The sequence below is a fragment of the Carassius gibelio genome, chromosome B23 (assembly GCF_023724105.1).
Source record: "Carassius gibelio isolate Cgi1373 ecotype wild population from Czech Republic chromosome B23, carGib1.2-hapl.c, whole genome shotgun sequence".
Lineage (NCBI taxonomy): Eukaryota > Metazoa > Chordata > Actinopteri > Cypriniformes > Cyprinidae > Carassius > Carassius gibelio.
In genome coordinates, this window is record NC_068418.1 from 7,744,935 (window position 1) to 7,767,373 (window position 22,439).

Below are 22,439 nucleotides of genomic sequence, written 5' to 3' on the forward strand. Positions count from 1 at the left end.
ATAACTGTGAACTCGATGAAGATGCACCAACCTACTTTGACAGAATGGACACAGAGACTGAATCAGATATATATATATATATATATATATATATATATATATATATATATATATATATATATATATATATATATATAAATAGTATTGTTCAAAATAATAGCAGTACAATGTGACTAACCAGAATAATCAAGGTTTTTCGTATATTTTTTTATTGCTACGTGGCAAACAAGTTACCATTAGGTTCAGTAGATTCTCAGAAAACAAATGAGACCCAGCATTCATGATATGCACGCTCTTAAGGCTGTGCAATTGGGCAATTAGTTGAATTAGTTGAAAGGGGTGTGTTCAAAAAAATAGCAGTGTGGCATTCAATCACTGAGGTCATCAATTTTGTGAAGAAACAGGTGTGAATCAGGTGGCCCCTATTTAAGGATGAAGCCAACACTTGTTGAACATGCATTTGAAAGTTGAGGAAAATGGGTCGTTCAAGACATTGTTCAGAAGAACAGCGTACTTTGATTAAAAAGTTGATTAGAGAGGGGAAAACCTATAAAGAGGTGCAAAAAATGATAGGCTGTTCAGCTAAAATGATCTCCAATGCCTTAAAATGGAGAGCAAAACCAGAGAGACGTGGAAAAAAACGGAAGACAACCATCAAAATGGATAGAAGAATAACCAGAATGGCAAAGGCTCAGCCAATGATCACCTCCAGGATGATCAAAGACAGTCTGGAGTTACCTGTAAGTACTGTGACAGTTAGAAGACGTCTGTGTGAAGCTAATCTATTTTCAAGAATCCCCCGCAAAGTCCCTCTGTTAAAAAAAAGGCATGTGCAGAAGAGGTTACAATTTGCCAAAGAACACATCAACTGGCCTAAAGAGAAATGGAGGAACATTTTGTGGACTGATGAGAGTAAAATTGTTATTTTTGGGTCCAAGGGCCACAGGCAGTTTGTGAGACGACCCCCAAACTCTGAATTCAAGCCACAGTACACAGTGAAGACAGTGAAGCATGGAGGTGCAAGCATCATGATATGGGCATGTTTCTCCTACTATGGTGTTGGGCCTATTTATCGCATACCAGGGATCATGGATCAGTTTGCATATGTTAAAATACTTGAAGAGGTCATGTTGCCCTATGCTGAAGAGGACATGCCCTTGAAATGGTTGTTTCAACAAGACAATGACCCAAAACACACTAGTAAACGGGCAAAGTCTTGGTTCCAAACCAACAAAATTAATGTTATGGAGTGGCCAGCCCAATCTCCAGACCTTAATCCAATTTGGAACTTGTGGGGTGATATCAAAAATGCTGTTTCTGAAGCAAAACCAAGAAATGTGAATGAATTGTGGAATGTTGTTAAAGAATCATGGAGTGGAATAACAGCTGAGAGGTGCCACAAGTTGGTTGACTCCATGCCACACAGATGTCAAGCAGTTTTAAAAAACTGTGGTCATACAACTAAATATTAGTTTAGTGATTCACAGGATTGCTAAATCCCAGAAAAAAAAAAATGTTTGTACAAAATAGTTTTGAGTTTGTACATTTAAAGGTAGACACTGCTATTTTTTTGAACACACCCCTTTCAACTAATTGCCCAATTGCACAGCCTTAAGAGCGTGCATATCATGAATGCTGGGTCTTGTTTGTTTTCTGACAATCTACTGAACCTACTGGTAACTTGTTTGCCACGTAGCAATAAAAAATATACTAAAAACCTTGATTATTCTGGTTAGTCACATTGTACTGCTATTATTTTGAACAATACTGTATATATATATATATATATATATATATATATATATATATATATATATATATATATATATATATATATATATATATATATATATATATATTTATATATATATATTTATATGAGAAAATGACTGCTGAAATTAGATTTTTTTCCAACAGACCGGAACACTAATTAAAACATATTTTCTTGGTCATTTGGTCAGTTATTTAGTTAATAATTACTGTATTGGTATTTATTTTACAAACCCAATTCCAAAAAAGTTGGGACACTGTACAAATTGTGAGTAAAAAAGGAATGGAATAATTTACAAATCTCATAAACTTATATTTTATTCACAATAGAATACAGATAACATCAAATGTTGAAAGTGAGACATTTTGAAATGTCATGCAAAATATTGGCTCATTTTGTATTTCATGAGAGCTACACATAACAAAAAAGTTGGGACAGGTAGCAATAAGATACTGGAAAAATTAAATATACATATAAGGAACAGCTGGAGGACCAATTTGAATCTTATTAGTTCAATTAAGAACAGGATTGGGTATAAAAAGAGCCTCTCAGAGTGGCAGTGTCTCTCAGAAGTCAAGATGGGCAGAGGATCACCAATTCCCCCAATACTGCGGCGAAAAATAGTGGAGCAAAATAATAAAGGAGTTTCTCAGAGGAAAACTGAAAAGATTTTGAAGTTATCATCATCTACAGTGCATAATATCATCCAAAGATTCAGAGAATCTGGAACAATCTCTGTGCGTAAGGGTCAAGGCCAGAAAACCACACTGGATGACCGTTATCTTCATCCCTTAGACATCACTGCATCACATACAGGAATGATACTGTAATGGAAATCACAACATGGGCTCAGGAATACTTCCAGAAAACATTGTCGGTGAACACAGTCCACCGTGCTATTCGTGCCGGCTAAAACTGTACAGGTAAAAAAAGAAGCCATATCTAAACATGATCCAGAAGCACAAGTGTTTTCTCTGGGCCAAGGCTCATTTAAAATGGACTGTGGCAAAGTGGAAAACTGTTCTGTGATCAGACAAATCAAAATTTGAAGTTCTTTTTGGAAAACTGGGACGCCATGTCATCTGGACTAAAGAGGACAAGGACAACCCAAGTTGTTATCAGCGCTTAGTTCAGAAGCCTGCATCTCTGATGGTATGGGGTTTCATGAATGTGTGTGGCATGGGCAGCTTACACATCTGGAAAGGCACCATCAATACTGAAAGGTATATCCAAGTTCTAGAGCAACATCTGCTCCCATCAAGACGTCGTCTCTTTCAGGGAAGACCTTGCACTTTCCAACATGACAATGCCAGACCACATACTGCATCAATTACAACATCATGGCTGCGTAGAAGAAGGATCCGGGCACTGAAATGGCATAATTTCATCTATGGGTGAAAGAAAACATTTGGTGCATCATAATGATGAAGATACGACAAAGACCTTCCACATCATTGGATTCTGTTTTTATTCACAATTTGTACAGTGTCCCAACTTTTTTGGAATCAAGTTTGTAAGTTATTAACAGTTTCTTTTTTTCATTTAATTAATGTTTCATTTTGTATGGTTACTTATCTTATCCTATCCTTATTATTAGTATGATTTTTAATGTTAATATTTTAAGTAAATGCATTGTGCATATTGTTGTTTATAAAAAGTTTCAGTAAAAAAAAATAAAAAAAGATCAAGCACAGTTACATGCTTTATTTTGTTGCCTAAAACCAGAACTTTGGTTTCTCCTGCATGAAATCACAAATGTCTTTAGAGACAATGAAACACTGTAACTCCGAGTCTTTTAGAAACGTGCACCATATGAAGATAGGACTCAAGCAGCGATGGTTTATCTCAGTCCTGGATGACAGACAGTGGAGAGGCTCTCAGCGGTAGCAGACCTCAGATATCTCCATCGCCAGCTCTATCAGCTCACTGGCCTCATGACAGGAGTTCATGAAACCACAGTCAAAATCCACCTTACAGCTGCAGCAGTCTTTTCCTTTGGCCGGCTCATCCGAGGTGTTGTAATACTTGTAAGAGGGGAAGCAGCGGCCAAACGCTCGCTCACAAGCGTCAGGAAGCATGGCCATGACGTCACAGAAGCGGCAGTAGAGGCAAGCCAGCAGGATGGAGGCGCAGTCATCTGGAGAGACCGAAATCAACAAAGCAAACATGTTTCAGAGACTTGAGCCTTGCTTGACTGTGCAGTACCTCAAATCACAAAGCTTGAGTGTTTCCAGGGAATGCTTGCGAGGTGCTTCTGCGTGGCTGAGAACGTCAAAATCCCAATCGTCAAAGTCTAAATAAATCTAGTAGCCTCCTATATTTGTTTTGTGGGCCTGGTCTGAAGCCCGCTGAAAGGTCTAGGACAATCCCTGAGTGGCAATAATAATGAAACACTACTAATTTATTTGATGGAAATTAGCCTTCAAAAAAAGAAGTACAGTGGTTATAGCATGCCACAAAAAAAAATGTCCAAAATGCATGGTGATACCATAGTACAGTACTTTTTGTCATTGATAGCTGCATGAATACTTATAAAAGAGCATATTCAATAAGTTTTAATAAACATTCCATTGCACATTTACTTTCTGAAGTGCTGGTCATCTTTATCTCAACACTACATTATTTATTTGTGCAGACATCCGTGCACCGAGTTAAGTGCAGGCTGCTCTAATTACACTGAAAATGGCAGCAATCAGTCGCTCCAGACAGGATGAGAAGATGATTGAACCTCCATGCATCCTTTTATCGGCACATGTGATATGAAATAGAGATCTGCTACATAGGATGAGCACACAATAGTGAGAGAATTATAGAATATCATATATATCTCAAAGTACAGGTTTATGGGCATCTGTGCTGCATAAGGCTTTTCTGAGTCACTCTGGGAGTGTTTTAGCATCTGTTGGTGTAAGTGCTCATTAAAGTGCACTTCTCTCTGCGTGAGAGCTGCAAGCACATCAAGTTAGCGTGTTTTACAAGTGTGTCCGGGACAAGAGCGAGTGACTGATACTTCAGTGGGTGTTGAAACAACAGAGTTTAACAGGAAGGGACTTTGAGCAACAACCAAAAGCCATTTAAGTTGTGTCGCTTCTGCAAGATGAACAAAAAGTGAAAACAGAACAATGTACGTATAATAACACTGTAAAATTCAATCCAACTATTTCAACCTAAAAACCTAGGTCGCTGGCTTAAATTTTCATCAAATTGACCGTGCAAGTAATTTCCTAAACTGACTTCAGAAAAATTAAGTTGAATCTCATATAACTTGTGACTTTTGACGAGTATCAGTAATGTAAAAACATAAGTTAACCACATCATGAGTCACTGATCGTATTTTTTTATTTTTTCAGTGAATATATAACACCACTCTTCTCTTTAAACACTGAAATGTCAGAGGACCATTTTAACTTGAGATTTACTTCAACAATATACAATTTAATATTCTGCATTTATTCGATCAACATGCAGTAAATACAGTACAATATTAATGCAATTTAAAATAACCGTTTACTATTTCATTCATTTTTAAAACTAATTATTTCTGCAGTGCAAATCAGAATTTTCGGCAGTCGTTATTATCATTTTCTCATAATCTTTTTTTTAAAAATGCAGTTGTCTTTATTGTCTCTTTGGATCCTTGCTGAATGCAATGACTATTTCTTCTTAATGAATGAATGAATGAATGAATGAAAATAGATATAGATAAAACTTTATACATTATATATAGTACATACATGTAACTGGTCTATTTGTGCTTATAATTGAAATTATACAATAATAATTGAATAACAATTTAAAACTATTGTAAAAAAATACCACCTGTAAATTTTTGTATTTATTTTTTTATTTCATAATTATTTCTATATTATACATTTTTCTTACGTATCAATGTTTTATGAAATTACTACATAATATTACTCATAACTAATCTGAATATGGTTGCATTCATTGTTTTATCTATTCATCTTCAGATTTTAATTGATTTAGCGATTCCTTATCTGAATTTATCAAATGGTCATTAAGTGGTAAGAACATAAGCAGAGTTGTTTACACAGACATGAATCAGCATCAGGCCGAGTGCAGTTAAAGTGACACCTTCCTGACAGTACCTGCTGCGTCCGGCTGACAGGACTCAGAGGAGGTGAAGGTGCTGCTCTGGACGCTGGGTCTTCCACCAGAGCAGAGCGAAGCACTGGATCCGGCCCACTCACTGTCCCCCGAGGACACGAGGGACACGGGCTCTGCTTCAGTGTCCCCGTCCTGCTCTGAGATGGTGCTCAACCTCCTCACCCCGCTAACCACAGCTCCACTCATTCTGCATGCGAAACACAATCATAGAGGGACATGAGAACACACATTACAGCAAACGGCCATGCTAAAGCAAGACGTGATCCCATCATACCTTGAGTGATTCCAGCAGCCCTGCCTCCTGATACGAGCCTGTTAAGAACAAGTGAGCTGAACACTTGAGTCGAACCTGAGCTTCACACGAGCCAGAGCCAGCCAACTATGCCGGGACAAGATGAATCTGCAGGGTTTAAAGAGCACTGGAAACTATAATGACGGACCTGAGCATGAGAAAGGAGATATGGCTGTAGAATAACCTGTGCTGTATAAATTATTAAACCCCATCCATGTGCAAAGAGTTTCTGGAGAGATTCCAGCGTGCCTGCAGCTTTGAGAAATGGATTTCATCAGGGCTTTTGTTGCTGCATCATTTCAGTGACGCTTCTTTGGTTTTAATGCTACTGAATTACATTAAAATTGACAAAAAGAGGGACAAAAGTCAGGCAGTTTGCAAAGCTTTGTCCTACTGAAGTGCAGGTGTGTAAGAAGTACTCACAAATGTTACTCAAGTGTAAGTACAAGTACAAGTGAAAATTTGACTCAATTAAAAGTACAAGTATCTGGTCAGAATCATACGTGAGTAAAAGGAAAAAAGTACAACTTTAAAAAGTACAACTCAAGTATTAAAAAAAGCAGAAGTACCTTTTTTTCGGACACACAATACAGAAGAGTGGTTAAAGGGAGAGAACGAAAAAAATGCATTGGCACAGGTCAAACATGTATATTTAGTTCAACAACAACAATTAAAATGAAACATAGCGGAACACACACACACACGAGATGTGATGGAGAAGCTAGAAATATATTCCAGACGGAATACAAGAATGAATAATCTTTTTGGGCGGGAAAACGCAACTTTGCTACCTCAATATGCTTCCTCAGATTTGAAGGTGAACTTTTGAAGCCAGACGTTTATCTGATAAAGTCATAACTGATGTAGAAATGTGTGTGATGCATTAAAACAATGCTCATTAGTTTTCACACGTTTGAGCTTCTGTTTACCATTTTTAATGTGCATAAGAAGAAATAAAAATATAATGTAATTTACAAGATGAAATAAAACTGTAAGGAGTAAAAAGTATAGTTTTTTCTTCAGAAATGTAATCAAGTAGTGTTTAAATTGTAGTGGATTAAAGTAAAACTCCCCCAAAATAATACTTAAGTACAGTATTCAAGTAAAATTTCTCAAATATTTTACACCTCTGCTGAAGTGAAACCGATGGTTTATATTCTAAATGTTGAATATGGCATGTGGTAATTGTAAAACGGTGGCTATTCATAAACACAAAACTATTGACAAAAGAAAAGTTTATTTATCTTTGCAAACTCTTTAAGCATTTTTATTACCATCTTATTTTTCTCAGTTCATACAGTCAAAAACACAATCATATCTCAAGGCACGAAAATGAGATTAAATATAAAAATAGCAATAAATTATCCAAAATGTGCAACTTCACATAGAAACAAAAGCCCTTCTTAAACACCTACAAAAAAAAAAAGGTACAAAAGCTGTAATTCCGGTGGTATTTTTTTTTTTTTTTTAAAGAACACATTTGCATCTCTTTTACCTGTAAAACATGCATGTCGGTACATTAGCACCAAACATGTACACATTAGTCCCTATATTAGTACATTTTGAAAGGATACCAACCCAAGAATAGCTTTTGTACCTTTTTTTTAAACCAGTAAGCTGATTCTAGTGGTAAAAACAATGTTTGAGTGAGAACAAAACATCCTGCTATTGTACATCTGATGGCCTCAGTTTTCGTGGCATCACAGAAGCAAACTGCTGTTTTGTAACCGTTCCCTCATTCTCAGTACCACACTGCAGTCTGAACAGTTTTCACTTCACAACAAACCAAACCCCGTGAGAACATACACACATGCATGTCACTTGATCTGACTCTTGGTCTTTGCATAAGACTTAATCAAAAATTTACAAAATATTTCACAGAACAGCTTCACACATCAAAGTGCACCTCATCATTGCCAACCCATGAATGACATCTCCTTTTTCATCAATCACTGCAGAATTATATAACACCCTTATTAGACTATAGATTAACATTACAGCTTAAGACTTTGTTTTTCAATTAGTAGTTATCACACAATCTCACGTCACAGCTGCTCTGTTCAATGAGTTTAGATTCAGTGCAGCACAAAATCTGCAGTCAAACTGATGAAATGCCACGTGGTTTCAGAGCGTCCGCCGGCCGATGCTTCACCGGAGCCGTTTCCCGTCCGGAGGGAGGTGAGGTTTAGACCACACCAGTCCTGACGGCTGGTGGATGGTGGAGTTAGCGCCACAGTCGATGTAGCGGTACGCTTCCAGCGTGTTCTGTGCCGCCCGCACCATGTAGGAGGTTTTCACAGAGGTCCTGGGGTGTGTAAGAGAAGCGGTCAGGACTCAGAATAACACTCAGAGGCAAAACTGTTCTTAAGGACCACATTTAGTGTGGCTCGACAACATTTCCACTGGTAAAATCCATGCAATCTGGAGTTGTGCTTTTTACAGTTTGTTTGTGTTCAAGCATGGACCTTTTCTCTCCTGTGAACTTTCGTGATGGGACTGTACCTTTATGCTTTAGTGCACCTCTAACTTTCAAATGTAGAACAAGAGCAGAAGAGGATGTGAAAACATAGTGATGACAAACTTACTGGAGAAACACCACAATGTTGTGGACCTTGATGCTTGCCATGGTGCAAAAGGCACTGAGAAAACAAGAGTGAAAATATTTCAAAGATCAGATACATAGACTCATCCAGAGAGAACGGATTTGATACTCACTAAACGTAAGAGAGACTTCCTCCGATCTCCATACTGACGGTGAAGTTGACCTGCATTAAAAAACAACAGCACAACTATTATCCAGAGTTTAACAATCAGTGTCAGAGTCTTTTTTCCCACTTAACGATTGTCTAGTGCTTAAAGGTCTGAGAAATTCTCAGCCAAGACATATTAAACCGATCAGAAGTGACAGTACAGATATTTATAATGTTACAAAAGATGTCTTTTGCAAATAAATGTTGTCCTTTTGAAATGTAACGCTGGAATTTACTCACCCACAAGCCACCCAAGATGTAGACGAGTTTGTTTCTTCATCAGATTTGGAGAAATGTAGCATTGTATCACAGTTCAAAACAAAAAAAAACATCACAATAATCCACACCACTCCAGTCCATCAGTGCATGTCTTGTGAAGAAAAAGGATGTTCACTGATGGACTGGGGTGGTGTGGATTATTGTGTTGTTTTTATCAGCAGTTTGGACTCTCATTCTGACGGCACCCATTCACTGCAGAGCATCCATTGATGAACACATGATGCAATGCTACATTTCTCCAAATCAGTTCTGATGAAGAATCAAACTCATCTTTGAATAGCATGAGGATGAGAACATTTGTAGCTTTTTTTTTGTTTTTGTTTTTTTGCGGTGACTATTATGAAAAAACTAAATTTGATTATATTCTTTATAATAATATAATAAGCCTTGGTGAGCAGAATGAGACTACTTTCAGAAAGCATCTGATCACACCTGTCTCTGGCTGAGAGGCTGGATGTGGATGATGTTGTCCAGCTGTCGAGAGCCGATGACCGTCTTCATGTAGAGCACCTGGCAGCTCACGCTGTCCACCAACACCGTGAAGAAATTAGAGTTGGTGAAGTTCAGAGAGCTCTGTTCAAAGCACAACACAACTCAATTCAGTACAGTTTAAAACCATCTATATGAATGGGCAAATTTGAATTACATTTTTTGATTAATTTTTGATTTTTTCCCGATTTTTATTATTAATGAAAAGACATATAACAGAAATCACCGTCATGTTGATGATCACTTTGCTGTTGTTACGGTCAAAGTGCACGGTCACAGAGCGAATGCCATCATCAACAACCAGCACAGGACGTGGAAACAGGAAGAACGCCACCAAAGACGACGCCAGCAGGCACAAAATCACTGACAGCACCACATACAACTTCCTGCCAAGACAAGAACTGCAAAATCAGGCATCTATTTCTGTCTGTTAAGACATGTTTTAAGGAAACGGTTCACTCAAAAAAGAAAGTTCGATCAACATTTGCTCACCCTCCAGTTGCTCCAAACCTGTGTGAATTTCTTCCTTCTGCTATACACACACAATTATTTTGAATAATGTGGATATAACCAAACACTTCCAGGTCCCCAATGACTTCCATAATATTTTATTTCCATACGATGGAAGTCAAGTCTTGGGTTTGAAAACATCTTCTTTTGTTTCCAACAGAAACTCACATTCAGGTTTGGAACAACATGATTCCAAACATCGGAAATGAACATGGTGATAACTCACGTTCTCCTCGGCTGTAACCTTTGATCGCTGTAGGGGATCAGAGCCACTAACTCATTCATCTGCCCTGAGAGACAGAGGAAAATAAAATGATTCAATGAGAAGTTCAGAGCAAAGTGCACGTGTTCATCTCTACCACCTCATGACCTCAATCAATAGCACAGATTACACAGGGACCGGCTGCTTTACACAACACCTTATAATGGATGTGATCACTGGGGAAGATTGTTCAAGACATGCTTTCACCAGACCCTTTCTTTGATTACACTCAAATGTGAGCTGTGTGTTTGACGTCCGCACCTGAAGGGATGCGTCCGGACCCCTGGCAGGTCGGACAGGTGATGCTGTCTTGGCCCGTGAACTCCACGTACGGGAACTGGGCGATGTCCTCCTGTCTGTCCAGACCGTCCAGAGAGTCATCCCCCCCCATCAGAGAGCCCTTGTGACCGGCCCTGCCGTGACGGGACAGGAGCGAGCGGCCGGCCCGGCACACAGATGCACCCATGAGAAGCACAGACCAGCTCCGGCAGGATACCAGCGACTACACACAGATGATCAGGAGTCAGAGAGAGCGAGGGGAGGAAATACTGACATGCAACACAATGACATCATTCCACTACAAAATAAAAGTGTCCTCGTTTCAGTGCAATTATACATTTCAGTCGATATTAATTAACTACATGCACTTACTGTATGTTTAGGGTTTGGCTTTGGCTTACTCGCATGTAATTATGCAAAATGTATTGTTATTATAATAGTTACATGATTATTCGATAGCTGTTTTATATATATATATATATATATATATATATATATGCTTTATTTTTGAAGAATAGCTGTTTTTTTTCAAGGCATTGTTAGATGCAAGTGTATCATTTCACAGCTCTGCAAATATTTGATTTCAGAAACAGTCTCAAAGCTATTAACTACTTCTTGTGATTGAACCTCAGAACGATCTCAAAGTAAGAAGAGCTGCTAAAGTCTGATCTTGTGCTTTAAAATGCACTTATAATAATCTTGATTCAAGCGAAGAAGGGTTTTGAAAGTCTGACAGTGATCATGTTGAGGAAGTTACTGCTGGAAGGTTAACCCTTCCTGCTTTAAATATTAAAAAACATTATAAATGTATAAAAGTCATCAAAAAGTAGCCAAATGTATTCAGTTACGCTACTTTAATAATTAATTGAAATAGTTGCACTACTTATAACATTTTTAAATTGGGTAACGTTACCTTGTGTGATCTGTAACTTATTACACTTCCAAAGTAACTTCCCAACACTGAGCACAATTAACATTAATACAAAAGAGGTCCGAATACATTACCTTAAAAGAGTAACGTTAATATAGATATTACATTACTGACTAAATTACATTGTTCATCACGTCATTCAGTACAAGACTAACTTACAATGTAAACCAACCATCTCTCTCTCTCTCTATATATATATATATTTATATTTATATAATGAATAACATGTCTGTTTGAGCTCAGTCTATTATCTGTTCAGCTGACTGTAGCATCTTTATTCAGCTATAACGTCACACGTTGTCAAACTCACTGCACTCATTCGGGAACTTTAGTTTCAATCCGTTTGCGCTTGGTAACGTAAGTTATATTTCGCTAACTTGTGAGTTCGCGGTCGAGCTCGTGCGCCTGATATAGCATCTCTTACCTTTAATCTGTGCAGGCACACACACACAGAGAGAGAGAGAGAGAGAGATATCAACGCTGCTCGGTGTGACTGCTCTCGGTGGGTCGTATGTTGTTTGTGTGTGTCTCTCTCTCTGTCTCTGTCTGCAGTCAGTGTCAGTACATCGACTCTCTACTGCCATCTGCCGCCGAGGAGATCACCTGCGTGCGGGATCATAATCACACCACCGGCGTGTCACAATCGGAAAATAAGTTCGGCTACTTAATAAACACACAATAAAGGGTAGTAGCGTCGCTAACGAAGCTCTTTTCTAGTGATGGCTGTTTTCAAAGTCTTTCTTCTTCTTCTTCTTCTTCTTCTTGATGTAATGGCGGGTTGCCAACCAACGTCGGAGGTGCACACCGCCACTACTGTGATGAAGAATGGACAAACGCTCCTATATCCTGTTACATAAGCCAATAGTCCTAATAAATCTCATGACTGCATGCATTTGTTTTACTGAATGTGGACTGTCATTTAATAAGCTGGTTATAGTACATTCATTGTATCCTACTGCTTGTAATTCTTCCTAAAGAATTCTCCTTTCTGCTTATGTCTTGCATATCTTCATAACATGCTCTTGAGTTAAACAAAACACCACACAGACGTGTCATGTTTCTCTATAAAGTGTGATTTAGATTTGAATGTCCTGTTCGTAAATGTGTGAATAAAACTTGTTCTTTCCTACTTAAGTCGTGAATTATTTTGCTTTTCTTTGTTTTTGAACCTTGTAATAGTGTCGACCTGTAGCTAGATGTTCCTGTTGCATGCTTCTGAAATAAAATGTTTTCCTTCTGATCTACTGAGTGTAATGTTTATATTTGCTTCTTTCATTTTAATTGATTCTTTGGTGATTTTGTCTGCTTCCTCGTTAACGTAATCACCACATGTGCTGGTACCCACATTAACTGAATTATTCTCATCTGTCGTAACCTGTATAACCTAATCAAGATTTAAATGTATATATATATTTGTTTCCAATGATTTAAACTCAAAAGGACTGCCACGGAATCAGAACATATTATTAGTTTATCAGGTCTAGCTTCACACACCCACTCTAGTGCCATTAAATATCATCTCAACCGATGCACTCTGTTATCAGCCTTCCTCTGCCCAAACTCTGGGACACAGAATGCAGCATCCAGTATCTGTACTCTTTCACCCATCTGTATATATTTGAAGAAATGAGTAGCATGCATTTTTATGTACTCGTACATGTAATTAAACCCAGAAGTCCTGTGCTTTGTGAAGCTTTGAAACCTTTGTGAATCATTTGTTTCGAACAAATGCCAAAGTCACGTGATTCCGGTAAACCAGGCTTCGTACGTCACAATTGTTTTGAAATGTTTAAAAATGTCTGTAGTTCGCAAATAATACAAATTATAATAATAAAAAAGCCAACAATAAATAAACCATTAAACTCATGTGTATGCTTTACCTGATCTTGGATCAGTTTGTAGACGCTTTTTGTATACGTCATTTTGATAATTAAGTAGCCTAGTTAAAAGTCTCTTAAATTTAAAACAATAAAACAAACAAAACAAGCTCTGCAAATTAATAAAAGATCACATAACAGACATGTCATTTTTCCTGGTATTTGATTATTTTTAATTCCATTTAATATATTATATGTTTCAATGCAACATGTGCAGTGGGTTTCAAAAGCTGATTTATGCATGTTTTGTGGAGTTTCTGATAGGCGTCCCCAGAGACGTGTTTCGAATCATTCCAAAAAATACTTGTACACTAATAGTGGGGTCATGTTTCACAAATTTCGGATGCATTGTTTGTATATCTCTGGCGGACAAAGCAAGCGGGTTCCAAATGTAAAATAATAATAATAATAATAATTCCCGCCATCTACTGATGCAATCAGAAACTTGAATCCCCTTTTGGACCTATCAGGATTTATTTTTTCTTTTTAATAATATTTCTTATCAACCGGTATGAATCATATTTTAGTTTGATCCGTTTGGAGCTGTTTCCCCATAAATGACTCGTTCATTCAGCTGAATCGTTTGAGCGGTTCTAAAAGTCTTAAATGATTAGTTCACTTTAAAATGAAAATTAGCCCAAGTCATCCTAGGTGTATGTGACTTTCTTCTTTCAGACGAATCCAGTCGGAGTTATATCAATAAACACCCTGATGCTTCTGAGCTTTATAATGGTAGTGATTTGCAACCAACAGTTATAAGCTCAAAAAAAGTGCTTCCATCCATCATAAAAGTGCCCCACAAAGCTCCGGGGGTTAATAAAGGCCTTCTGTAGCCAGCGATGAGCTTGTGTAAGAAAAATATTGATATTGAACATGTTATAGTAAAATTATAGCTTCCGGTTAACTTTTGACATCGGAAGTAGCATATAGTGTGTTTTTGCGTAGCGAAAATATCAGCTGTACGTCGCATTAGTCGCATAAGTTGCGCTTTATACTTAAGTCAAATATGAAAGTTTGTTTTGCCGGAAGCTAGTTATTTTACTTTATAAAATTTTGAACATTAATATTTTTCTTACACAAACTCATCACTTAGCTTCAGAAGGCCTTTATTAGCCCCCAGGAGCCGTGCGAGGCACTTTTTATGATGGATAGATGCACGTTTTTTTGAGCTTATAACTAATGGTTGCAATTCACTCTCATCACCTCACCTATTATTGTATATTTTTCTGAAAAAAAAAAGCATTATATACAAAATACAAATGTTAAGTTAAGTTCCACTTAATCTAATGTTAAGATGTTAGCTAAACGTTTTTGTCATTCCCACATTAAAAAAGTTGCTACTTCAAATTTAATGTACAATTTGACTCTGTAGCCCGCCTCAGTATTGATGATTTTAATGGTTTTGCAATAGAATTACAGCAAAGTACATCTATTGCATTAATATGATTATGTGAGGTTACACAGCCTTCTGTAAACCAATGCTAGCGGTCATCAGAATAAAAGAAAAGTCATGTGACTGAGTTAGAAACTACTGCCTTTTACCATACCATACATGTTTGTTTACAGATCTTTCAGATTCTTAAATATCACCTTTTTTAATAATAATGTATATTTTTTGATGTTCTTAGGAATATAGCTCAGTGTCCATCACATCTGCTGGAGATGTTGGTGGTATTTTAGGAGTCAGTATCGTTTATCTGACTTCATATGTTTCCTTTTAAAAGTTACTGTGCAGAGGAGTCTTGTCATCTTCAGAAAAGAATCTCACTGGAAAAAAAAGAAAAGAGAAAAACATGGTGGGATTGCTCTCACATGAAAAACATTCCATTCATTCAGAGTAAATAAAAATGCCTGAATTCTGCTGTTAAGGTACAAACCATTACAAACAGTGTGAACAGAAAGCCCTCACAAGGATATGTGCATATACACGGATGATGATGTGTGCTGTGTACTGTACATACCCTGTCCCGATCGAGATGAAATTTGATCAAGATCAGACTCATTTTCATAAATGTTCTTGTCTCCACCAGCGTTCTGCAAGATAGATATCTGGGTTTACAGACAACACCAGCGCTGCGTGTGATCAACTCAGTACTGGATCCTCAATATTAGAGATTCATGTGTACACAAAATGCTTTCTTAAACCCTGTCTTATCCTTTTCTTGTCTAGATAAGAAAGTATCTCATAGAAAGAGAATGAAAAAGTGTGTTCAGAATAACCACCAGTGCTCTGCAGAAGAAAGCACGTCATGCACGTCAACGTGATTGTTGGCTGAATTATCAATACACTTTTTTTGAGGTATTGCTGTAGGCAACACATAACTCACTTCTCCATTGGCTTGCAGTCTCCTCTTCAGCTCGGCGTTCTCTCGCTCCAGTACTTTATTCTGAACAGCAGAGAGAGAAAGGAGATGATTTAGGCATTTCAACAGACACTCTTCAATCAAAGCAACACACAAGCTAAAAAAGACAACCTTTCTGTTAGTACGATTGGACAAAGCCTCACAAATGTCAGATTTTTCATTTTTCAACATTTTTAGGTTGGTTTTCTATCTATTCTCCAATCACTCCAAATATAACTCATATTAAACTGAATGAACTTTTGTGTATGATGATGCATTACCTTGTGTCTCAGGGCCTCCACCACCAGGTCACGATCGCCTTGCAGACTCTCATCCTGCTTATAAGCCCGAAAGGTGTCCCCGATGAGAGACACCAGCAGATGGGACTGACAGAGAGAAAAACAACTTGAAATGTAAGGTAAGATTTCACATTGCAGCAATGTTTATGTAAGGTTTATTGAAGATGGTGTGGCACGCTGTCTGCTGCACTCTTTCTCATTTTTACATTTGATGATTTTATGCCTGATTTTGATCTCATTCCACAGGTTTTTATTTTTATTGTTCCTCTACCATTTAAATGCTTTATGTATTTTTATTGTCTGTTTTCTTTTATCTTTATCGTTGTTCTTAAACGTGCTTTATAAATAAACTTGTATTGTATTGTGACAATGTAAGTTTATGAGAGATTTTCTAACTTTATTAACAAAAGCAATTGAACAATTCATACTAAAATATACTAATGAATTTTATAAAACAACAAATATGTAGTGCAAATACAGTGCAAATACATTTCTTTACAATGAATACCAATACACTTTAATGTGTAATTTATATAGGGCTTCGCAATTTTGAATGTAAATGGAAAATAGTGAACTAAAAGCTTCATGCATATCAAATGTGATGCATCTAGGATTTCCAGAACTCACAAACTTCTTGCTCTGGAAGATGTAGCAGTGGTACATGTCCGCCGCTGGGTGTTTGGCCACAAAGCCCAGTATTTTGGGCAGAGTCGGATGCACTGCGCAGAAAGAGACCGAGGGCAGAGAGCAGGAGTACAGCATGAACTGAGAAAAGGAGAGGGACACAGTGAATGAGGGTCACGTGTGGGTCTCCGTCTGAGTACACAGTCCTCGGTCACACCTTTGTTTTATGCTCTAGAATGTCAATAGCAGTTCTGGTCACAAACAGATGCACTTTAGTTTTCTTCATTTTCTCATCCATTACTGTTTCTGGATCCTAAAAGGGAAGGAAAGCGACGGTAATAATGGGACACAGGACAAAGGATCAAGTTATATGATATCTCTATCTCTAATGACTACAGTACAGTGACATTTATGGGTTTATCACCTGTAGGGCTTGTACTGCATCTGTCAGAATCTGCATCCCACCTGGACGGACCACCTGGATACGACCCAAAAACTACACCCAACCCCATACGCGGGTGAGTTACAGCAGTTATTTACTAAATGACACCACACTGTTGGCAGTTAGAGCATTTAATTGATACTCACTTTAACTGAGAAGTATATTTCGCTATCGTCATCTATGTCACTCATTTTCACCACTCTCTCGTCTCTAGCGTCTGAGTTTAAAAATGACAAAGACATTAGTGAACAAGGCCAGGTGACATATTTCAAATAGTTTAATAAAGCAGTGACACACACCAGTGGACTCAAATATTTGGACTTTTCTGGTACACTTTAAAATGTCTTAACATTGCATTACACAATACCAAACTTTTCTCAGAACTAACTTCCCTTTTATCAGTATATAACACAAATCAGAAAGAAATTGTTAATGCACTCACGTTCGGATGAGAACTTCGTAGGCTGAGGTCGGTGATGTTCTCTTCCGCGGTCTTTCAGGGTTAAAGTCGTATGATGTTAATGGTTAACTGTAAAACGTCATTTCTTTATGGCACATTAGGCCTGATAACAAGTCAGCTATAGCCATCGAAACACTGTAATGTCATATCTGCCTTCGAACATGTTATGTAGCCTGACTGACAAGTTAAACAAACACTTACACTAAGTATTGTTACAGTTTAATATTTGAAATCTATGCTATAACCAGTTGTTTATGTCCAAGTGACAGGAAATAACTTTTATACAGATTAAGAACAAGTTTGCTGTAACCAGTAGATGGAGCTGTTGTAGATACAATGTCATAATGTGTTGACAATTGATACATGGAAGAAGAAAAAACACTAAAAAATCTTACAGAATTAATTTACAAGTTATAACCATTCAAGTGATGTAGGTTTGGCAGATCGAATGAGTTTAAATAATCTCGAACATGTAATAAAGCAAGGAATCGCAATAATTCAAGAACCTCAGGTAACCAGCTCATGCAAAACACAATGTATTCTGTGCATGTACTGTACCGTCTACATATACTGAGATTTATTGTCAAAGTACATTAGAAAAAAACACGACAGATACTTTTTTTTTTGGAGGGGAAACTATGTCAGGTCAGACTGATTGAATCAAAACTGTGATAAACTATGTGATAAGGAAATGTGAACAAGTATTACTTGTTTTACAAGACAAGCTAATGGACATTGGCTTTTATTTCTGTTCAGTGTGGAAGCACAGACCATGGTTTACTGTACACAGAGAACTTTGCTGTAGGTGTTTTTGCATATTTAGTACAACCGTATATAATCTGCAAAACAGAACATATGCCCCTGAAGGATGTTGTTTGCTAGCATGTGTGTTAATGTAATCATCATGTGCATGCAGTTTCCAGTCTTTTACTGTAACTTTTGCTGGCATTACCATTTTTTCAAGTGAAACTACAAGCAAAACTCTTATGACATACCTCAAAACAAAAGAACTGATAACGTTCATGCTCTGAAGAGCGTCTGAATTTAAATGTTTCCCAGAGACAGAAAGATCTGACCTCTGGATAAAACGCACTATGTACAGATTACTTTCTTAAAAGACTCGTCTTATTTAGGGCCAAGAAAACTAGACTTTAAGTAACATTTAAACAAAACCCATTCAGATTCTCCTATTTTTGGGTGTACGCCGATACTTGTAGGTGTTGCAAACATTTCATTCACAGTTTAAAAGAAGTCCATTTGTAATTGCAGTGGCTTTGCTCTGGTATTTATGTCTGTTCCAGAAGCATCATGTCTATTGAAACTGAGGCGGCACATATTTGTCCTCTTGAATTTTCAAGCCATTTCCCATTGTATTAATAACTACATTTATTGATTAGTGTACAAATTGTTGGTATTTATTGAACTTGTTAAATGAAAACTTTAATATCACACCAACATTTTTACTATACATCAAGAACTGCTAAGTTGTTACAAGATTTTTTCTTTAGTAAATAAAGTGTGCATGGCATGACTGTGTCTGGGTGTTTCTTTACAAGTGCAGATGATTAGGCATAATAAAGCATAAAGAATTAAAAAAGGACAACGAGAATGATCCAAGAGGGAAAATGAAAGCATGCTGGTGTCAGTCAAGCTCCACTCAGAAGAGTTATCCACGACTCCTCTGAAGTAGAGTGGATTGCGAACGCAGGATACACCGTGTCCTTGAACACGGCACTAAATGTATGAAGGTGTTGTCTGCGCCCTCCATTTCCAGAGCTGTGGAAAGCCATAGTTCCTCCTTCGTAATCCAGGGTCACTTCGATCTTCTTTGGCGGCATGACCAGCCCTTCACCTACGGCCACATTAGCCGAGTCGTAGCACGCCGTCATCTTCTTGCTTTTCCACTGCAACCTCCAGGAACTGGTGTTATGTCCCAGCCTGCTGTGGTCACCTTTGCGCGGGATGCTTTTATAGCACAGGCCCAGAGACCACATACATCCAGGACCAACCTCCACTGCCCACATGTGAACTCCTGTGGAGAAACCCTGGGTGCACATGACCTGAGTGGCCGTGGAGAAGCGTTCGCTCTGATCTCCATTGGTGCTGCTCTTAGCTCCGGCGCACTGCTTGACTGTTTTGAGATCGCCGGACAGCAGAAGGCTAGGGTGGGCCGTGGCTGGGTTGAAGGTCAGGTCTAGAGGGTTCATCAAGCCATGGAGGTACTCCAACAGAAGACTCATCTCAGCGTGGAAGGCGTCTGTACGTAGGTTTGAGCGCAGCTGCTTGGCATTGGAAGACTCTTGTGAAGGTAGAGCAGGGATGGTGACGTTTACAGCCTGGCGGATCCTTGCTTCGACGTTGAGGTAGTTCTGGATGAAGAGAAACTCTGAGGACTGAGAGAGAACCTCACCGGTGCACTTTTGGGCTTCCTGCAGCTGGTGTAGACAACCCTCCAAGTCGCATAGACTGGCCTGCCAGCTTTTGTCCCGGGAATGAAGCTCGTTGTTCATCACAGTGCTCATACGACTCTTAAAACATCACATATAAACAGAGTTAAAGTGCTTTACCTCAACATAACTGTATGTCATCAGCACTGAATCTGTTGCTCTCTACATAAACGATGAAGTCATTTCTTTGGCATGACGACTAAAACCTACCAAGGACCATTGGAAATAAGTGCCTCTACATTCTGCAAAACTCAAAAAACCTATACGTAAAAATTTTTCGGTTGAAATTAACACTAGAGTCAATAAAACTCTGACAACTTTTATACCTTTCCACGCAAAGTATGGGCCAGAGTTTGGATTAAGAAAACCAAACTCTGAAAAAAAATTTGCCCCTGAGAAAGTCCCTGCTCGCAAGGTAGTACTTTTTCAAAGGTCTGTAATTTTTGGGAGCGGGACTTGAGCCCTGAACATGCTGACTGCTTGATTGATTTACAAATATATATATATATATATAACCGTTATTGTGTCGTGAAATGTAGTTTAAAGAGTATTTCAGGCAAGAATGCAGTTGTTTAAAATATTAATATTGGCTACCAGAAATCATGTACCCCACTTTTAATCTATTAATATGTTAAAATGAAAATAAAAGAGGCAATGCTGCTTGATATAATTTTCTGTCTTATTGTAAATACAATGTGGAAAATAGCAGTAGCTAAGGCGAGCTGACTGATGTTATCAAGTATGCTGCTGTTGTATTTCCAGAATTACCGGACTTGCGTTGTCGTGCCCTCGGGAACTTGCAAAATTCGAATTACAGAGGATGTAAATCCGAAATTTGTGTACTTGGTATTGAGAAATGCGTGCAGACTATTAGTCTAAACTTCATGGAACTTTGACCAAGATGAAAACGCAGACAGCAACATGTCTGTGGGAAAAAAGTTCCTGGAACAAATCGTTCCAGCAGCTAAACACGTATTTCCAATAGGCCTGGGTTGACTAAAACCAAAAGAGACTGCTTCCACATCATGCACATTTTGTCTGAACATGTCAATCTGAACAAGTAGTATAATTTTACCTCATTCTTACCTTGTATGAACTTATAAGCGAAGTCATGTTGTCCAGCAGTATGTTTGCTCTGGCCACCAGTTTATCTTCGGCCTTGTCCGTGGGACCTTCACTGGCACTTTTCACCAGAGCTTCTGTAATCTGTAGCTTGTCAGACACAGACTTCCCCAGTTCCTCGAGAACTCTCTTCATTTCCTCCTTGGCCACCTCGAACGTCTGCACCTCGTGGTGCTGGTGAGTGCCCTCCATCAGGCACTCGGAGCAGAGGAACAGGCGCTCCTGCGCGCACAGGTACTCCGTGACCTTCAAGTGCACCGGGCACCTCTTCCCATCCCGTTCTGCAGACGGCTCCACTAAGACGTGCAGCGAGCGGTGCCGTTCCTCGTGTTTTTTTAGATGGCCGGGGCAGAGTGACATTTCACAGCGTGTGCAGAATTTCACCGCAGCTACAGGGTCGTCCAGGCACTGGTCACAGGGCACCATTGGGCCTCCTTTCAGTCCGCCGCCGGTCGTGGCCACCAGGAACCCGTCCACGATACTGCTGAGCTTGAAGTTCTTGGGAAGCGTCTCGGGGCTGCCGTACTCCTCCCTGCATTCCGGGCACCGTTTTGGGGACTTGCGATCTTCTGCGCTGGCAGCATTTCGTATACAACCCAAGCAATAATTGTGTCCACAAGGAAGGGCCACGGGATCATGGTACAACTGCAAACAGATAGCACAGCTCAACTCCAGAGCTAGACGCTCTTCAGGTTTGCTTTGAGACATGTCTACAGGTACTGAGTGAAAGCGCTTCTGCGTGTCGGGTTTGATAAGGGGTTACTGTTAAATCCTGTTGTGAGCCTGTGCTGCAACATTCCAGGTACAGACGACATCATCCAGAAATGTAATCGGTTCTACCAGCATGGTGAGAATGCTTTGTAGTAATGACATTGTGTTTATGGACAAAACAACAATCTTTAATGGAAAATTGGGTAAATGAAACACTGAGGGTATCTATGCATGCTGGTTAGGCTCTTTAAAAAGCACATCATGTTCTGCGGTCATAACTCAATGGTGGACTTTCAGATGGTCACTGAAGGAATAAAAAATAAACCAGAGGAAATTAATAATAATGAAACCAACGTTTCACAAAGAACATGTGCTATCCTTCTCCATGTTTTTAGTAAACACTAATTCCTCCGTGTGGGGGCTC

The 22,439-nt window shown here is 38.6% G+C and overlaps 4 protein-coding genes across 5 annotated transcripts; all 4 read right to left on the minus strand.

Annotated features, from left to right (window-relative positions):
• Positions 1 to 3,170: 3,170 nt before the first annotated feature.
• LOC128012188 (myoD family inhibitor domain-containing protein 2-like) lies at positions 3,171 to 6,364 on the minus strand. The gene is made up of 3 exons (XM_052595263.1): positions 6,174 to 6,364; positions 5,881 to 6,086; positions 3,171 to 3,908 (listed from the first exon to the last, which is right to left on the minus strand). Exons 2-3 carry the CDS (start codon positions 6,083 to 6,085, stop codon positions 3,649 to 3,651), a joined length of 465 nt encoding a protein of 154 aa, XP_052451223.1. The 5' UTR covers position 6,086; positions 6,174 to 6,364; the 3' UTR covers positions 3,171 to 3,648.
• A 1,045-nt stretch (positions 6,365 to 7,409) lies between these two features.
• Positions 7,410 to 12,409, minus strand: tmem106c (transmembrane protein 106C). The gene is made up of 8 exons (XM_052595117.1): positions 12,116 to 12,409; positions 10,743 to 10,983; positions 10,446 to 10,509; positions 9,936 to 10,095; positions 9,653 to 9,793; positions 8,907 to 8,956; positions 8,777 to 8,830; positions 7,410 to 8,496 (listed from the first exon to the last, which is right to left on the minus strand). The coding sequence occupies exons 2-8, from the start codon at positions 10,945 to 10,947 to the stop codon at positions 8,340 to 8,342; spliced, it is 831 nt and encodes a 276-aa protein (XP_052451077.1). The 5' UTR covers positions 10,948 to 10,983; positions 12,116 to 12,409; the 3' UTR covers positions 7,410 to 8,339.
• A 2,537-nt stretch (positions 12,410 to 14,946) lies between these two features.
• Positions 14,947 to 17,806, minus strand: LOC128011072 (PTB domain-containing engulfment adapter protein 1). Of its 2 annotated transcripts, none has more exons than XM_052593133.1 (9): positions 17,718 to 17,806; positions 17,422 to 17,492; positions 17,258 to 17,329; positions 17,051 to 17,146; positions 16,837 to 16,974; positions 16,192 to 16,296; positions 15,896 to 15,955; positions 15,530 to 15,602; positions 14,947 to 15,335 (listed from the first exon to the last, which is right to left on the minus strand). In XM_052593133.1, exons 2-9 carry the CDS (start codon positions 17,464 to 17,466, stop codon positions 15,286 to 15,288), a joined length of 639 nt encoding a protein of 212 aa, XP_052449093.1. In that variant the 5' UTR covers positions 17,467 to 17,492; positions 17,718 to 17,806; the 3' UTR covers positions 14,947 to 15,285. The 2 variants fall into 2 exon arrangements, with proteins under 2 accessions (XP_052449093.1, XP_052449089.1); XM_052593129.1 differs by having other exon boundaries at positions 15,530 to 15,617.
• Positions 17,807 to 19,381: 1,575 nt separating this feature from the next.
• On the minus strand, positions 19,382 to 22,100 carry LOC128011649 (E3 ubiquitin-protein ligase TRIM7-like). The gene is made up of 2 exons (XM_052594295.1): positions 21,269 to 22,100; positions 19,382 to 20,263 (listed from the first exon to the last, which is right to left on the minus strand). Exons 1-2 carry the CDS (start codon positions 22,010 to 22,012, stop codon positions 19,382 to 19,384), a joined length of 1,626 nt encoding a protein of 541 aa, XP_052450255.1. The 5' UTR covers positions 22,013 to 22,100.
• Positions 22,101 to 22,439: the final 339 nt, after the last annotated feature.

What these genes read in the sequence shown, in the direction of transcription:
- LOC128011072 (XM_052593129.1), bottom strand. Translation starts at nt 17,466, where the DNA reads ATGAGTGACATAGATGACGATAGCGAAATATACTTCTCAGTTAAA. An exon ending in AAATATACTTCTCAGTTAAA is followed by an intron (nt 17,330 to 17,421) that starts GTGAGTATCAAT and finishes GGTTGGGTGTAG; the next exon opens with TTTTTGGGTCGTATCCAGGT. An exon ending in ATGCAGTACAAGCCCTACAG is followed by an intron (nt 17,147 to 17,257) that starts GTGATAAACCCA and finishes CTTCCCTTTTAG; the next exon opens with GATCCAGAAACAGTAATGGA.
- LOC128012188 (XM_052595263.1), bottom strand. Translation starts at nt 6,085, where the DNA reads ATGAGTGGAGCTGTGGTTAGCGGGGTGAGGAGGTTGAGCACCATCTCA. An exon ending in CTGTCAGCCGGACGCAGCAG is followed by an intron (nt 3,909 to 5,880) that starts GTACTGTCAGGA and finishes CGGTCTCTCCAG; the next exon opens with ATGACTGCGCCTCCATCCTG.
- LOC128011649 (XM_052594295.1), bottom strand. Translation starts at nt 22,012, where the DNA reads ATGTCTCAAAGCAAACCTGAAGAGCGTCTAGCTCTGGAGTTGAGCTGT. An exon ending in CGCTTATAAGTTCATACAAG is followed by an intron (nt 20,264 to 21,268) that starts GTAAGAATGAGG and finishes TGATGTTTTAAG; the next exon opens with AGTCGTATGAGCACTGTGAT.
- tmem106c (XM_052595117.1), bottom strand. Translation starts at nt 10,947, where the DNA reads ATGGGTGCATCTGTGTGCCGGGCCGGCCGCTCGCTCCTGTCCCGTCAC. An exon ending in AGCCTCTCAGCCAGAGACAG is followed by an intron (nt 8,957 to 9,652) that starts GTGTGATCAGAT and finishes TTTTTAATGCAG; the next exon opens with GTCAACTTCACCGTCAGTAT. An exon ending in GGAAGTCTCTCTTACGTTTA is followed by an intron (nt 8,831 to 8,906) that starts GTGAGTATCAAA and finishes TTGTTTTCTCAG; the next exon opens with TGCCTTTTGCACCATGGCAA.